At 56.5% G+C, this 17,732-nt stretch overlaps 1 protein-coding gene across 1 annotated transcript in view; it reads left to right on the top strand.

Moving 5' to 3' along the window:
• The first annotated feature begins 4,619 nt into the window (after positions 1 to 4,619).
• Positions 4,620 to 17,732, top strand: part of PITPNM3 (PITPNM family member 3) — a 92,631-nt gene continuing 79,518 nt past the window's right edge. The window contains exon 1 of the mRNA XM_045164873.1: positions 4,620 to 4,752. Coding sequence (XP_045020808.1) covers positions 4,731 to 4,752 — 22 coding nt within the window. The 5' untranslated portion in view covers positions 4,620 to 4,730. The remainder of the gene's footprint in view (positions 4,753 to 17,732) is intronic.

Raw genomic sequence — 17,732 nt, 5'->3', positions numbered from 1 at the left:
TTCTGCAAGATGTCTCCAAGCATCTCTCAAAACCCGTGAGGACTCAGGAATGTGAATGTCATCTAAATTTTGCAGCCCACCCTCCACCCTCTTGTGGGCATGGGGTGGACCATAGTCTATGTAAAGGAGGAGCATTTGGCTTGGTCTACTGGGTGAGGTTCTGTCCTAGCCAGAGGTTCTTATACCTGGGGTCTGGCACTCACCTAAAAGGTCACTTGTGTTGATCCTAAGGGAATCTCCCTGCCTCTGTGCCTCTGCAGGGAGAGGCAGATGAGACCCTTGCTGATCCAATGCTTCCTTTACAGCATTTGCTGTGAACATGAGGCTGCAGTTCCTGATGTAGCAGGAAAGGGGACAGGCAGAGTCCTAACGTTTCTTGAGGTTGGAGGCGGAAGCACGGACTGGATAAGCCACAGCTCCCAGCAAGAAGGAGAGTTCTGGATGCAAAAGCACATTCTCTCCAGTGTCCCGGATGAATTGGGGGCAGCCAGGTGAGAGAACGCAATAGTGAGGACAAACCAGCCCCTCCCAGCTGTTCTAGAAGGTTCCAGAGAAGAGCATCTGTTCCTAAGGTTGCTTTTGTGATTGGAGGCGATCCTCATGGCAGTGAACAACCACTTAGGTTCTTTAAAGTGTGGGAACCAGGGACTTCCCTAGCGGCCCAATGGTTAAGATTTCGCCTTCCAAAGCAGGGGCTGCGGCTTCGATCCCTGGCCAGGGAGATAAGATCCCACAAGCCTCTTCGCCAAAAAGTCAGAACATTAAACAGAAGCAATATTGTAACAAATTCAATAAAGACTTTGAATTAAAAAAAAAAAAGCGTGGAACCAGTGAGGAGGGGGCCAAGAAGGGGAGAGCCAGGCCAGGAGACAGAGCTGGAAGGTATTTCCAGCGGTGCCAGTGAGAGAGGATCCCGTGAAACTGGTAGAGGCTGAGTGACTCAGTGTGGTGGGCACCGTTGCTGCCGGGCTTGAACTGGCCCTAGTCCTGCTCCAGGCTTCCTTCTGCAGGCATCCATCAGCAGTGGACAGGAGTAAGTCACTTAACCAGCTCATTGTCCTGCTGCTGACCCCCATACTGTCCACAAGTCACCATCAGAAAGCTGGGCAGTGGCCGTGCCAGGCCCAGCAGGCACGGTAATACCGAAGTCCACCAGCTGCCATGTGTCCGAAAATAATTATAACCTGGTGTGGCTACCTTTCCATAGGGCCACACTGGCTCCTGTTGACAGTCACTTACCTGTCCAAGTGCCTTGGCAACCGCTCCCCAGGATGGACACCCAGGTCTTCCGTCTATGGTGTAGAGGAGTCTCCCTGGCCATCTCCCACTCCCCACCCGCCTGAAGCCCTCTGCTCTGTCCACATCTGTGTTCATGTTCTCCTGGGGAAGAGGCAGCACTGGCCTCTGCACCTTTCCCCTAGTTCTCTGGGCTGGCAAGCTTGGCTGAGCCTGGGGGCACCTGGGAGTCCAGAGGCACCAGCTGACCAGATGGTGGGCAGGGGAAACGGCCTGGGCAGCAGGTCCCAGAGGAAGGATCCTGTCTGGAACTCTGACACCGTCTCTCGGTCGCAGAGCTGGGAGCCCTGACTGACTCTGGCTTCTCTATCCTGCAGGCAGCCGAGGTCAGCATCTCTAAATTGCTAGTTACTCCTTTCTTCAATTAAGGACGATTCTTCTGACGCAGGAAGTTAACTCCCACCAGTTAATCTAATGGCCTTGTGTCCTGATGTGTTTGCTGTCTGAAGGCAGGGCCAGCAGGTCACAGCCAGCACATTCGGGAGCTGCCCTGGGGGGCCAGGGCCCCACATTCCCTGTTGGACTCCAGAGCCACACAGCAACACTGATCTTCATGTGGGGGCTGGGACTGCGGCGGAGGTTGGAAGTGGGGAAGCCATGAATGGAGTCTGAAAGTGGGTTGTCATGTGGCAAAGTCTCCTTCACCTCTGGCCTACTGCCTTCCCATCTGAGAAATGGGGACATGGAGGAGGGTCTGGCTAGATGATTTCTGTCATTCCCATCAACTCGGCGCATCCCCTTACCCGCCACACTCCCCTGCAAGGGTTTGTGGTGACTGCATGGAGTGGTGGGAGGGGTCTTAGTGCCCATCTCAGGAAGCATGATGTCTTTGCCTATGCATTCACACACACACACACACACACACGCACACACATGCACGCACGCACACATATGCGAGGTGCTGCCTGGAAGCAGGGTCCCTGCCAGGCTGTGGTCACTGCTGCCGCTGTGAGCCAAGGGCCCCGGGAGGAGCTCGGGCCCAGGTGTGTCTGCTCTGAGGCCACTTTATTGTTCCCTTGTGACAACTCACACCCACAGAGCAGGTGGCCAAACCTGGACATGGTCCAAGCAGTCAGGTTTCTGACTGTGTCCCACCTGCAGGGAAAGGTGAAGACAGTCGAGCCCAAGGGACAGAACACAGGCTCTAAACTAAGCACCGAAATTTCTCAGCCTCCCTTTCCTTGTGTGTGTTACATGCTCAGTCTCTAAGTTGTGTCTGACTCTTTGAGACCTCATAGACTGTAGCCCTTCAGGCTCCCCTGCCCATGGCATTTTCCCAGCAAGAATACTGGAGTGGGTTGCCATTTCCTTCTCCAGGGGATCTTCCCAACCCAGGGATCAAACCCACCTCTCCTGTATTGCAGTTGGATGCTTCACCACTGAGCCACCAGGGAAGCCCTTCCTTATGTGTAAACTGGGCATAATACAAGACATCCGAGGATACTATATAGGGAGTGCCTGAGGGTTAAATGACATGATAAATGTAAAGCCCTGAGCATACTGCCTGCCCACGCATGGCTAAGTCTACCCCCACCACGCCTGAGTAATGGGGAAAGGCTGCAGGGATTCACTCACATGCTCCCAGCTGCTGACGGATGGCGCATGCTGGCCAAGAGCTCTGGCTACAGCCTCAGAGCTGCCTAAAATTCTGTCTATTGGTCAGCACTGCTATCTGGTTCCAAGATCCAGCACTCTGGGGGCCTGAGAGACTTCTTGGGATACGTGACTTTCAGTGCTAAAACCAGGGGTCTCTGGCAAATCAGGCTGGTTGGTTCCTCTCGGTGAAGCGACACTAGGTGGTTTGGACAGATTGTCCTTGGTTTGGTTGAATGAGGTCCCAGAAGGACCCACTGGGGGTGGGGTCATACAACCTGCAGATTTCAGCTAAAACAAGGGGAAACATTCCCACGATCAGCGGTGTCCAAAGATGGAAAAACTCTTGTTTGAGATACTGAGCTCCTGGTCTTTGGATGTAATAAACCAGCAGCTGAAGGGCCACTTGAGGGGGATCCTGTGGATGGAGACAAAGTCCCAGGGTGAGGGGTCAATGCTGGGCCAAATGCCCACTGAGGACCCTTTTAGCCCCATGTGTACCCTGTTTCTATAGACGGGTTAATGGGACCCTGGGGTTGGGACCATGGCTAGCCTGAGCATGGAATTATTCTTTTCCGTGGACAGCAGGAGTGGGACAGGGTGGGTGGGGAGCTTGGCTACAGGTTACAACTTGGTTTTAGCCCTTTCTGGTTCCTCGGAAGGAAGCCGAAAGCATCTTCCCAAGGGAGCTTAGCTTGGGGGTTGAAAAATCACCTGAGAACAGATACCCCCAGCCCTCTCCAGCAGCAGAGAGCCCGGCAGCCCCCTATGGGGGTGTTGGGAGCTGCCAGAGCCTGGTCAGCCATCTGTTGGGCCCATGGATCTGGCCCAGCCCTGGGCTAGGGATAAGACTGCTCTCTCCCATGGGCCTCCCATCTGGCTACCCCCCAAGTGCCACCGAAACAACAGGGCTTCTCTCATCCCCTTTTAGGGCTGGACCGTGAATCCCTGGCCACCACCAGTCAGAAGCTACAAAACCAACCTCCCTAACCTCTGCTGGGCCTGTTCACCAGGATGTCTGCCCCCCATGTTTGGGAAGCGAACGGGAACTATTGCTCACCGCTAGGCTCCTGGCCTCCCCAAACTGCTCCAGCCTGGAATCCCATGGGGGCTCTGCATGTGTTTTTACACTTTCCTTTAGAGCTAAGGGCACAGAAATCCCTTCCCCTCTGAGGCTAGTTTACACCCAGGTTCTGGATCCTAGAAAACGATTCCATGGAGTGGGGGCTGATGGAGGGTCCATCTCGTCTCCTATCCCTGGAGCCACCTCCCTCTTGGCTTCCCGGGAGCCTCCCCAGGTCCCTTCTTCCTTTCTTTCTCTCCTCTCTGTTCTCTGTCACTCTCCAGGTGCCAGGGTCTCGAGTCTGCTCCAAATTTCTCTCCCCTTCTCCCGTCGGTGTTTCGGCCCCAGAGGTGTCTCTAGCGCCCAGTCTCCATGGCTCTCGCCCCCGACTCCCGGTCCGCGTGTCCATCTCCGCCCGGACCGCAGTGTCTCCGCGTCTCCGCGCTCGTCCGGGGCTCGGAGCGGAGCGTGTTGGAGCGGCGGCCGCGGCCCCGGGCGGGGGTGCGGGCCCGCGGGGGCGGCGTTGGGCGCCTTCCTCCGTCAGTCCCTCCCCGGCAGCGCGGGGGGGCCGGCGCGGCCGCCGCTCGGCGCCTTTAAGGGAGCGGGAGGGAGCGGCGAGGCGGCGGCGGCTGCGGTGGCGGCGGCCGCGGCGAGCGGGGCGGGGGCGCGGGGCGCGGCGCTCGGAGTCCGCTCGCGGCCGGAGGCGGCTGGGCGGCCGGGACCGGACTGGGAGCCGCGAGGAACGCGCGCAGCGCCGCTGGAGCCCGCCGCCCGGGCCATGGCCAAGGCGGGCCGTGCAGGTGAGGGCGGGCGCCGGGAGGGCCGGGCCGCCGGCGGGGGGAGGGACTCGCGCGGCTTGAGGTGGGGGGGTTGCCGGTCCAGGTGAGCCCCCGGCGCAGGTGGGCGGAGGTTCTGGGCGGGTCGAGCGGGCGGCAGCGCGGCCGGCCCCCTGGGAGCGTGGAGAGGGGGCTCCGCGCGCCCCGCGTCCTTCCTGCGCCCCCGGTCACCTCGTGGGACACCGCGTCCCCTCGCCACCGCCCCTCTGGAAAGGGCTAGGTCCGCGGCGCCCCTGCCCGGCCCGGCGGAGGGGAACGATCGCCACCCTCCCGAGACCCTGGGCAGACCCGGGCGCGGGGAACGAAGGCGAGGTCCCGCGGCTGCAGCTCTATCCCACGCCCCTCGCCCAACCCCAGCGCCAACCAGGACGCGCCCCCTTGTCCTGCTGCTCTCGCTATCCAGGGCGCGACAACCCCCCCCCCCCCCCAGCTCAGGCAGGAGACCCAGATTTCTTCTGGGGAAGGAGGGGTGCTCCGCTCCGCACCGGCTTGTGAGCCGTCCCGCCCCCTCCCCCTCCCCGACCCTGGGAAGCAGCGCCTCAGGGGCCGAGGTCTGAAAGGGGGGGTGCTCTTCTGCGGTCCCCAGGGCTCTGCCCTCCCCCAGACCCAGGCCGTGTAGTCCGGGGTGTGAGGGAGTGGGCGTTAGTCATTTGTTCATTCATTCAGCCAGACGTTCATTCACCAACATCTGCTTTGTGCCAGGCCCAGAGCTGGGCACTGGGATGAGGAGGTGGACCGGACGCTGCTCCTGTTCGCACTCTCTGGGCCCGAGGGTGACTTGGGAGGGCGCTGCAACGAGGGTGGCAGCAAGCCTGGTCGCAGCAGGGCCAGCTTTCGAGGCTGGCATGTATAAATCTCCCGTGAACTCACACCCAGCCTCTGACGTTGGCAGGTGCCATGGCACCCCCTCGGACTCAGCAATGGTTTGGCACGAACCCCACCCTCTCTCCATCAGTGGTGGCAATGATGGAATGAGTGTGAGTTCACTTCTGCACACACTTGGAGTGGATTCTGCTGGGCTATGTGTGTGTAAATCCACTGCCACCCCTCGGATGCTGCCCTGATCCTGGGCCAGGTCCTGACGCTCCTATACATATGCTGGGTGTGTGCTTTGGGTGCCTGAGAATACACTCCTGTTCTGTCCCCTGGAGTCCTGTTGGGGTGGGGCTGGTTGTGTGCGACACAGCCAGTGAGGAACACATCTAAACACTCCCTTTCTCACTTCCCTCCCTTTTCCTCTCCAAAGGGAGGCTCCAGGAGATAACACCCATGGGGCTGGAAAAGGCGGTCTCCCTGGGTCCTTGCCCACCCCCATTCCTCACACAAGAGCACATGGCAGGTGTGTGTCCCCCCCACTGTCTTCGATCCCTGTGTGCACACGTGTGCAAGTTCATGCACACCCCTTGCACACATCATCTACCCGAGCACCGTCAGCATAACAGCAGTTAACAATTGCTGCTTTTACTAGGCACCAGGCAATGCGCACCACCATCCCGGCAGGCAGGAAGTGTTACTCTTCCCTTTTGAAAACATCTGCAAACAGAAACTCAAAGAAATAGCTCCATCCAGGTGGCCCAGAGGGTCTGGGCAGAGCCTGGATGTCGGGCCAGACTGTAAGGACTTCTAACGATGGATTTTCTCCATTGCTACCCTCAGAGGTTCCAGCCCTTCCACTTTGGTCTGTGGGTTGTTTGGTCTCTAGACCAAGAGTCCGTGGGAATTTGTTCCTGTGACAGGTGAAGAACTGCTCTGCCCTGAGCATCGGTGCCTCGTGTTATTCCAACATCTTGTCTTTCCTGCTGCAATTTCATGCTCGGCCCTTTCCCTCAGGGCAGCACAGACCCCCCTTCTCCTCCGTGGGTGCAACAGCCCAAGCTCCTCCCTCCCACGCTCAGCTGCCACCCCAAGGAGTCTTTGGGATCGACCCTAGCAAGATTGGATTACTTCTCCTCTTCTGAGTTCTTCCAGGCTCCTTTGCATTTTGTAAAAGTCCCTTCTCTTCCTAATCCTTCTAAGCTTGCTGACTTGAAGACAGCAGGCGGTTATGTGTGCATGGAGATCGAAGTCTGTGAGGACGGACTGGTGAGCTTTACAACAGAGGGAGTCCTCGGAGACAGGAGCCCAGGTCCTTCTCTTTACAGCTAGAGAAACTGAGACCAAGGAGGGGATGTAACACAGACAGGGGTGGCTATTCAGGACCATCTACTGTGGATGGACAGACTGATAGTCAGAAATGATCAGGCCTTCACCCTGGGGGTGACATTAGAACTGAGGAAGGGTGAAGGCTGTGAGAATCTGGCCCGTGAATGAAAGAGTCTGCTCTGTGGCCTATGAGGTGTTCTGTCTAAATCTGGCCAAGAAGGCCATTGACTAGAGATAGAGGTTTGGGCCTCAGAGCCGCCCTAGTGCCTGACTCCAAGGTCACCACACTGTAGTCCTTTGAGAGCAGCCCAGACTTGTGCAGTGCACACCCTAAGCAACCAGCCATGGCTGTGTCAACAGAGTCACACAGGAGCTGAAGGGAGGCAGTGAAAGGAGCTTCCATGTTGCCAGGAGAACCCAGGTACAAGAGAAAATGTAATCAAGTCTTAGAAAGGATTGGATAAATGGCAGAGGGTGGATCCCAAATGCGAAGGTTTCAGTCACACAGACCAGGATGGTTATAGTGCCCTGTGTCCAGTCTTGAGAGAAAAGGCTAGGCAAGGAGAGCCCTTGGTCTTGGCTTGAGGGAGCGCTTGATCTACTGGACAAAGGAGGAGAGATGCTACCTATGGGATGAAAGTCTGTAGTAGGGAGGAGAGTGGGAGAGTGGTGAGGGTCTGGGAAATGACCTCTTACACTACAGAGCTATCTGGCTGGCAGGCCTGAAGTGTGTTGTAGACAGGGAGGAGGCCAATGGGGGCTTGAAACAGTGAAGGCTGAATTCCTCTAGAAGCTGGGCAGAATTTGGACAGAAAGGTGGCAAGGTGCAGGTAAGACCTCCTAGTCTTGGGAATGGGAAAAATGTGCCTGTAGAGGGTATGAAGGGTGTGGGTGGGGAGGAGGTGCCCAAGGGTGGAGAAAGTTGGCTGGCTGTGGAGAAGATTCCTGGAGGGGTGCAGAGGGCTGCGAGAAACTCTGGAGAATATGGAAGATGGGAGGGACGCGTAAGGTTTGGGTGTTTTGACAGATCCCTCCTGGGAGGGCAGAGAGAGAGGCCAGCCACGCAGGGCTCAGTAGGGAAGGGTTTGCGCTGGTTCCTGCCAGTCACCGGGCCCCTCTCTTCCTCCCTTCGCCCCTCTGGCCTCAGCAGGTTGGCAGGCGGGTCAACCCTGGGGGCAGGACAAGTGGAAGGCCCCGCTGGGCTGGGCAGGAGCCGAGGCAGCAGCCAGGACGGTTTTGGAACCTCTCTGGCTGGGCCAGCGCCGCTGCCTGGAGAGGCTGGGCGGGGGCTATAGGGCTGGGCCTTCTTCCAGGCTGGAGGAACCAGTTTATTTGCTCCCAGGTGTTGGGGAGGAGCCAGCAGACTGGAGTGTATCAAACCCAGTAATTTGAGTCAGTAAAATACTGATCCTTTGGGAGCAGAGCTGGGGGCATGCCTTCAGAAACTCATGTTCAAAGCATATGCCAGGAGCTGACACTGAGGCCTGGGGAGGGGGGCCCAGTGGAAAAAGGTGGTGGCAGAATTGGGCCCAGAACCTGTGTCTCAGGGATTTGGTTTGAACCCGATTCTGCTGTGTCAGCTGCCCTCTCACCATCCCAAAGTCAGACCTCCTCCTGGGCCTCCGCTTTGTGGTCCCCGGGTGGTGTGTATGGTAGGGGCATGGGGGTGAGGGAAGTGGCCGGATCCCTCAGAGGACAGAATGTTTCGGAGCTTGGGAAAGGGACGAGCTCTGAGATTCTCAGGACTTTGGGGAAGAGCCAGGAGATTTGAGGCACGACTCAGAAACTCCCGAGCCTGGGGTACCAGGATGGCTTTACTGTGTATCTGCTGAAGGGCCTCATGATTCTGCGTGGAGATGGCAAATGCACCTTTGCAGGTTCCTAGGGAGCTGTGTGCACATGCTCAGTCGCTTCAGTCATGTCCAGCTCTCTGTGACCCCATGGACTGTAGCCCTCCAGGCTCCATTGTCTGTGCGATTCTCCAGGCAAGAATACTGGAGTGGGGTGCCATTTTCTACTCCAGGGGATCTTCCAGACCCAGGGATCGATCCCATTTCTCTTACATCTCCTGCTTTGGCAGGTGGGTTCTTTTCCACTAAGGCCACCTGGGAAGCCCCTAAGGAGATGGCTAGGGCCAAATCAGACACCAGTGCCCCAACTCAAAGCCCTTCTAAAGCTCTGCCTCCAGGAAGCCTTAGTGGCCTTCTGTGCAGTCATAGAAGTGCTGGAGGTTGGGCCTGTCTCTGGTTCCTCTGCTGAGTTACCTGTCATAGCAGTCGACCTGGCAGGCCCCAGCAGGCTTCAGCTTGAGACCCTTTGGTGCCTCTTAGCCCTGCCTGTGGTGAGGTTTGGGCAGTGAGTCAACACAGCATGGTTCGTGAAACAGAGTCCCACAGTGAGCACGTGGTCCTGGGCCTGTAAACCCCGGTGGCGGTCTTGGCCGGTGTTTGGGAGCCCAGTGGTGGCACACAGAGGCTGAGGACATGGCTAGACCCCTTCTCTGGGGCCCTGTCTGTGTCAGACTGGCCAGAATGTGTGATGCTTTCTCATATATGTCTTAGTGGACTGTGATCGTTCATGGATAGAAGAGTCTTGGAGATCTTCCGGTCCTACCAGTTAATTATGCAGGTGGGAGACCAAGGCCAGAAAGGCAAAAGGTTTTACTCTGAGCTCTGGTGTCTTCAAGAACAGAGGGTGTGAACTCCCAAGACCAGTGAGGACTTGAGGACTGGGGGCTTCTTTTCGATCTGGGTGCCTCCTAGAAATTCCCTGGGATTCCAGGCTTGGGAGAAGGTCAGTGACTAGCATTCCAGGAAGAATCTGGCTCATTTTGGGTAGCAGTCAACGTGCTTTCCTATCCAGCAACATGCCAGCATCTCTTTGAAGTAGGGCTGATGTCATTCCCATTTCATGGATGGGAAAACTGAGGCCCAGAATGGTTAAGTATCTGATTCCAGGGTCACACATGAAGTTAGAGGCAGAGCTGGAATTAGAACTCAGGTCTCTTCTTCTCTTGGATTCAGCATTCCTGGGAATTTGACTGTGTAACAAAGAACAGACCTGGCTCTGTCACTGGTTGCTCTTGAACTGCCCCTCTGGGCCTCAGTTTTCTCACCTGTAAAAGGGGGACCAGAAGGAAAGAGCTAGGGGCACAGGACAGCTCTGAGTTTGCTCTAGTTGAAACACTGCTCTCTTCCTCCTCAGCCTCTCTCCCCGTGGCTTCACTGTGCCTTTTGGCCCTCACCTCCTCCCGTCTCCCTCCTCAAGGGGACCCCCCCAGAGGCTGGTGGGGATGGGAGGACAGATGGGGAGCTGAGGATAGGCATTTGGAGAGCACCTGCTTCCTGGGGGTCCAAGGACCTCAGCCTACCACCACATCTGCAGCCAGGAGCTTTGTAGAAGAGGGTGGCCAGAGCCCCCAGGGAAAGGGCTGGGGGTGGGAGTGGGGAGGAGAGAATGCATAACAAATGAGTTTGGAAATCAAATAGGATCTGAGCTCCCCACCCACTCCCTCAAACCTCTTTATACTCTTTCTTTTAAAATTCTTGTTTTCTGAAGAGAAGGAAAATGCTACCCGGCACCCCTTTTGCAAACGAATGGGCGCCTTAGTGAGTCATGCAGGAGGTAAATGCCACCTCCAGGGCCCCACGTCTGCCTGCCTGCGGAGGCCTGCACAGCTGTGTGGCCACCAGCCCCCATGGGGGTACACGTGTGGGGTGCCCCCTGCCTGTCAGAGGCTTTGGGGTGGGAACTGGGTGCCTGCAGTGGAGCGTCCACCCTGCCTCCTCCAGGCTCTCTCCAGGGTGGCATTTTATGAGCTTCAGTTGTGGGTGGGACCACGGTTCAAGTTGGGACCAGGCCGAAAGCAGGCATGGCCACATCAGGGCTCGGTTGGAGACTAGGGAAGGGGCTGCAGGGGCTTGGCTGTGACCTGTCCGTGGGGTGAATTCAGGACCTTCAGGGAAGGTTTTGTGGCTGTGGGGCTGCCAAGGCTGGGGGCTGGTGGGAGAAAGAGGGGCAGGTGCTAATGAGTCTGTCTCTGGAAACCAGAGTGCAGGGGCACTAAGCTCTTCTCCCCAGGTATCCTGGCAGGGGCATGCTGTGTGTGCTTGTCTGGAGTCTTGTCTTCCTTTTGAATGGTCGGCCTGTTAATTTGCAGACCTAGGGCTGGGGAGGCCAGGGAGGAGGTGTTCCTCCTTCCCAGATGACCTGTTATTCCGGAGGGAGGGAAGTGGCCGTCTGTTAGCTGGGGATGCCAAACAAGGGTTGAAAGCAAAAATAGAAACACGTCGGGCTTTGTGTCTGGGAGGGGCACCGAGTTCTAGTGGATCCGAGAGGCCTCTTCCGAGCTGTCTGCCGCTGATGCCGTGTTTGCTTGGCTCAGTGTCTGCAGAGCACGTCACTCCTGCGCTCCTGACCTCCTTGGGGATGCATCTAGGTGTGCAGGCTCTGGGCTCGGGTTCCAGGGGCTGCAGCTCTTCCGCGAGGCTGTCTTCAGCGGGTTTGGAGTGGCTGTGGCCACCCATCCATCCCTCAGACACCTCTGACCTTCCCTGGATGGCTCCCGAGTGGTTCAGCTCACTGCTGTCTGGATCAGAGCTCCTTTTGGCCTCCCATTCCCTTCTCATCCCCCGACTTCCCACCTCCCGTGAAGCTGGTCTCAGCTGACCGACTCTGGAATCATCCCTTGTGGTAAAAAGAGCTATTTTCAGCTTTCCCATTACTGCCCAGTGCGGGGGGGGTGGTGTTTATCCCTTGCTGCCGTTTTGTTTCCTTCTTGTTCAGTGTAAACTGGAGCGGTGTGGAGAGCATTCCACAGCCCCACCTGCGGGGTCCCGGCTGGCAATTCCCTGGTGCTGTGATTTGGCACCAGATGCAAAGCCTAGTGGGGCCAAGGCCACCTTGGGCCCCCTCCCTGTGCTATAGTCGTCCCAGAGTAGCAGGGTCACCAAGGCTCCCGTGGAGCCACCTCGGCCTTGGCTGGTGGGGCCACTCCCCTGCTGCTGCCCCATTCAAACTGACGGCAGCCTTTGGTGACCTTACCGGCAAGCTGGGAAGCTCACTGAGGTGGGGGAGCGCTTTAAAGGAGCCCCCAGCATCCTTTGTTGAGTCTATGACAACCTCCACCCCCCCAATCTGGCCTCCCCACGCCCTGGTTGGATGCCTGGGTCCCTCCTGGTCTCTGTTCCCTGGTCCACACTGGGGGTCCTGGGGTGATTGGAAGGGGCCCCTCTGTCCTGGTTTTTGGGGCTCCCCTCCCCCTCCCCAGCCCTTCTGAGGAGCCTGCAGGAGGCGGAGCCATCAGTGGTGAACTGGCAGGTGTACTGGGAACTCCCGTTAGAGGCAGGAGAAAGCCTCTCCCGTATGGAGCCAGAGTCTGGTGGGACGGAGCGAGGACATCTGGGGCTGGAAAGAATTGTTCCAAATAACTCAAAACTGTTGGGAGCCGAATTGGCAGAGCAAAACGAAAGTACAATAGATAGCCAAAGCTATTAATCACTAATTATCTCCTAAATAAAGTAATTAATGGGTATTTAAGTGGCATATTTATGAGACACCAGCAGGTCTTCAAAAACCACATTTTTTTTTTCCCCCAGAGCAACTAGTTGGGCCAACTGTGTCCTGCTTGGGAGACTGGGGTTGTCATCCCACGCTCAGGCCTGCCAACCTCCCCACCGGCACCCCTGGGCAGGGAGTGTGACCCCATCTGAGCTTCTCCCTTTGTCATCACAAACAGGAGCAGAGCTCCTCTGAACTGACCTCACTGGGCTGTCCTGGGGACCGTAGGAAGTGCCTGCAAACCCCTGGCAGTGGTGGAAAATGCAGCACAGAATTTAGTGTTAGCTGCAAAAATAGCCTTAAAGTTATATGCTACAGCCCCTTGATGGTGCCCGGTGCTGTTTATGGCCAGGGTCAGGCCGCAGTCGGTGGCTAGAGGCATTGCTTTTTTTTTTTTTTTTTTTTTTTGAGTCGTTGCTGAATGTGTGGTTGGGTCAAGGCTTAGTTCGTGGCATGGCCTGTGGTCAGCTTCATGGCCTGTTTGAGATGGGGTCCCAGTTATTCTGTGATTGGGGTTGTGACTTGATCTATGGGCAGCTTGAGGTTAGGCTGTGGTTGAGGTCAGGGGTGGGCTGTGGCTAGTCTGAGGAAAATTCTGCAGCCTGGAGTCTCAGCCTCAATCCTTGAGTCCACCCCTGGACTGATGGAGCTACCTGGGGGCCCTGGAGACTGTATTCCTTCCAGATCCTGCAGGATCTGGGCTTCAGGTGCTGGGAACCCCAGCATGCAGGCACTTCTGGGGTGCCTGGCATGTCCCCTGAAATAGCCCAGCACACGAGCTCATCAGTGGTGCATACAGCAGTTTGGGAGATAGTTAGGACCTGTTTCTATAGCAACCAACCCCCAACCAGCACTGGTTTCCTTCAATAATGCCTTTTTCTGGAAGCAGCTTCTCCTGGCCTCTTGTTTCTTCCTGGGTGGCCCCATAGCCCCTTGAAGGCTGAGCATGGGCTGGTTGGCCCTGATTGATCTTGTCAGGCTCATCCTGACCCAGAGAGGGGGCCTGAGGACATTCCCTATGGGATACTTTCCTGAGAGAGGGCTCTCCTGAGATCTACCTGGTGCTGGGCCATGCTGAGCATAACAAGAACTTTCTCTGGTCCTGGGCTAGGAGAGGCTACAGGCCTGGGGAAGATACCTACTGAGTGTCTTCCTGGAGGAACCCACAGCCCAGTGTAGCAGGCAGGCCTGGACCTAGTCTACAGACAGGCGCTCTGATGGGCACAGGTAGAGGATGTTATGAAACAAAGAAGAGGCAGGTGTCCAGACCAGCGTGGGGGTCAAGGAAAGCTTTCAGCTGGGGGCTGGGGGCTGGGGATGGAGGGTATTTCAGGTACCAGGTACTTCAGGAGCAACGTCTTGGAGGGAAAGAACATGGCATGGTGGAGCGGGGGTGCTTCCCAGTGATGGCATGTTACTGGAACCCAGACTGATGATGGGTGGTGGGGCTTGGAGAGAGTGGAGGTCCTGGCTTTAGGTAACTCAAGATCTAGGGGAGGGGGGCAGACAAGACACAGCCCCAGGGAGCTGCACTGGCAGAGAGGAGAGAGGCCAGCCATGCACCAGAAGCAGCCCCAAGAGTGTCAGGGTTCAGGCTATTCTAGCCTCTGGGTGAGGTGAGCAGTTCCTGCCCTGCCCTTGGGGCTCCCATTCCAGGGGCTGGAGGAGAAGGAGAGGGGCCCATCCTTGGGAGTGTCCACTGTGAAAGGATCAAAGAAAGCCCCGTGGATATCATGATTTATTTATTTTATTTAACAAACCCTTTTATAGCACTGTCTGAGTGCCAGGCACTATGCCAAACCTTTTTCAAATATTCATTCATGTGATCCTTCTAGCAGCTCTAGGGGAAGACTGTTACGATCCCCATTTTACAGAGGAGGAGACTGAGGCACAGCGTGCCGTAGTGACATTTATCAAGATCACTTACATGAGAAGTGGCAGGGCTGGGATGTGAACCAGCCCTCCCCTGGTGGCTCCGACGGTAAAGAATCTGCCTGCAATGCAGGAGACCCAGGTTCAGTTCCTGGGTCGGGAAGATCCGCGGAAGAAGGAAATGGCAACCCACTCCAGTATTCTTGCCTGGAAAATTCCATGGACAGAAGAGCCTGTCTTTTCACTACTGGGAGCAGGAGGGGACAGTGAGAGGCGAGGAAGGCAGGGCTCTGGGAGGAGGGGCAGAGAGGAGGTGGGTCACATCCCTCCCTCCCACTCCCCGCCCCTCCTAGTCCCCCCTCGCACCCCTGCCTGCCTGTAGGAGCCTTTCCCAGATTCTGTGCATCTCTCACTGCATCCAGTGTGTAGAAGGACCCCTGGGACCTCAGGTCAGAGCTGAGGAGCAGTGAAGTGTGACTCTATATGTGTGTGTGTCTGTGTGTGTGTGTGCCTGTGTGGGCCACATTTGGGCTCTGGACTCTACATGTCCTGGCTTCCCAGGTGGCTCATCGGTAAAGAATCTGCCTTCAATGCAAGACCCAAAGGAGATATAGGTTTGATTCCTGGGCCAGGAAGATCCCCTGGAGGAGGGCATGGCAAATCATTCCAGTAGTCTTGCCTGGAGAATCCCATGGACAGAGGGGCCTGGCAGGCTACAGTTCACAGGGTCACAAAGAGTTGGACATGACTGAAGTGACTGAGCATGCGTGCATGCTCTCTACATGTCTGTGTCCACGGGGCTCCCACTGTCCTCAGGGCAGCCTGATGATTTAGCAGCATCGATGATCAGCAGTTAGACCCAGATGCTTGTGCTTGTAGAACCTGCCATTCTCGTGCCGGTGTGTGTGTATGTGGACACAGGAGACAGAGACTGGAGACAAGGGACCTGCCTGAATGAGCCCTTTTCTTCTGAGGCACAGATTGCCGGGATCCAGCAGGCTGGCCAGGTCTCAGTTTCAGATGTGTCCTCAGGCAGGACTGGGCACAGAAGCTGTGGCCATGGTCACGGGTGGCAGGGTCAGTGCCGGGCACCCACTTTGGCCAGCTCAGAGGTGCTGTGACTCCCTGGAGGCCTGGATATTGTCACTTGAACCCCTGCAGGGCCACAGCGGTCACAGCAGACGCCCATGTTCCCTCCCTCACTCTTACAGTTGAGGAGAAATTTCTGGGTCCAGCGTCTCTTGGAAATGGCCCAAGAGATTGCTTTGACCCCTGTCTCTCCTCCCTCCCCCATTCCCCAGCCTGGCCAATTCTGCCCCCACTTCCTTTAAGGCTCAGTCTGCCTCCTCCTCCAGGAAGGCCTCCAGGCTGCCTGCCTCTGGGAGGTGCTGTCTACACCTCTCCGGGCTAGGTTGATGTGGTATTTCACCCAGGAGCCAGGCCGCCCACCCCTCTTTTGTCCCTTGCCCTATGCCGGGCCACGTAGGCTGGGCCCCGAGGCTGGCACTGAGGCCAGGGATTGAGCCCATTCAGCTTTGTCAGAGCTCATACCTCCTAAGCAGCATCTGGTTCAAGGTCTGGCCCAGGAGGAGTTGGCCAATGCCTCCTGCCTCCCTCACTTTACTGGGCCAGGGCTTTCCTTGCTGTGGACTCTCTTTCCCCTCAGACTGGGCTCCCAAGAGCAGGGTGGTGTCTCCCTTCTGGGGTGGGGAGCGCTGACCTTCAGGCAGGAGCTGCCCTGGAGTCCCCGGTAGAGGGCAGAGCACCCAGAGCTCCTGTCTGTCTGTCCATCTTCCAATTCCTGTGTCCATGGGAACCAGGGCTAAGGTGGGCAAGTGGGTGACTGACTGCTGGCTGCACTCATGCTGGGGAGACCCAAGCCTGTGACAAGGTCAGGGAGACTGCACTGGGCCTGATGGTGGCGGGCAGATGGATCAGGAGAGGGGCAGGAATGGCTCCCCACAGCCCCTCCCCCTGCACCCTGCTCCTCTGAGCTCTGCTGGGGAACCAGTGCATCATGGGGTGTGAAGGATTGTTTGTTTCTCTGGATTGCTAGGGAAGGATTGGGGTATTCCCTTTTCTCTTTTATCCTGATTTAGTGTTTTTTTTGGTCTGTGCTGGATGGCTTGTGGGATCTTAGTCCCCTGACCAGGGATCGAACCCACACCCCCTACATTGGAACCATTGGACTGCCAGGGAAGTCCCTCGATTTAGAGTTTTGAATAAGTGTGATAGAGAAGGTGGGACAGAAGGACAGTCTGTTGGAGGGTGTAGGGCTGAGCCCTGGAGACCCTGCAGCCTGGGGGAGAGAAGCGAGGAAGAGACTGGGCTCCTGCCCTGAGCTCTTCTGCAGAGCACACCCTGTCTGGTGGTCCTGAGCACAGGCCCTGGAGTCAGATGGACCTGGGTTCGGATCTTGCCTCATCCCTTATGAGCTTTATGACTTCAACTGAATGACATCACACCTCTGAACTTTATTTCCTGAACTGTAAGATGGAAATTCATAACACCTGCTCTATGGGACTTGGTTAGGATGAGTTTAGATAATACCTGTGAAGCTGCCAGCAGATCATTTTTTGATCATTTGCTTGTTTAACAAACACCTCTTGGTTCTCTTCCGCCTGGGACCCTATACTGGACACAGAATGCAGAGAGATGAAGGACAGGGATCTACCTTAAGAAGGTTGTGCTTCTAGGCCTTTGCCTTCACTGATCTGGGATCTAGGCACCCACCTTCTCTGACTCTCAAGACCATATGTGGCCTTTAGCAACCTGACCTGAGACCCCCTACCCCTTGGGAAATTTCCTAAACCTCTTGGGCATCTGGGTCCCCTCTTCTGGAAGTAAGCAGGTGATAGACTCTGGATAGAAGTGAAAACCTTAAAACCCACCTGTCCTGAGCTCCCATCTATGACAGGCAGGTGAGCCCTACCTGCTTGGGCTCCATTTCCTCTCTCACCTCTTCTTATACCTGTTTCCCTCTGTCACTGGCTCCGGCCACGTGGGTTTCTTTCTGCCCCTCATGGGTAACTTTGCCCTTGCAGTTCCTTCATCCAGGAAGGCTCTTACTCTCATCCTCTGCCTGTCCATGCCACACGTGTGTGCCAGGAACGTGCATGCACACACATGGATGTACACACCAGCGCTTAGGATGTCTGGCTCTTTCTCACCATTCAAGTCTCCACTGACCCTCCACATTTTCAGAAAAGTCTTCCTCTCATGCCCTCCCAAGACTATATCAGTGTTTTCCTTTTTTGAAATATGACCTTTGCCGTTTGCTAAAAAAAAAAACCCTGCATGCTGGAGGAAGAGATGAAGGGAACATCTTCCTCCATAAGCCAGGTGACGGCTGCTTCTTAACATGATCTGTC

This window comes from Bubalus bubalis, chromosome 3 (assembly GCF_019923935.1).
Source record: "Bubalus bubalis isolate 160015118507 breed Murrah chromosome 3, NDDB_SH_1, whole genome shotgun sequence".
Classification (NCBI taxonomy): domain Eukaryota; kingdom Metazoa; phylum Chordata; class Mammalia; order Artiodactyla; family Bovidae; genus Bubalus; species Bubalus bubalis.
This window is presented reverse-complemented; position numbering and strand designations above follow the sequence as displayed.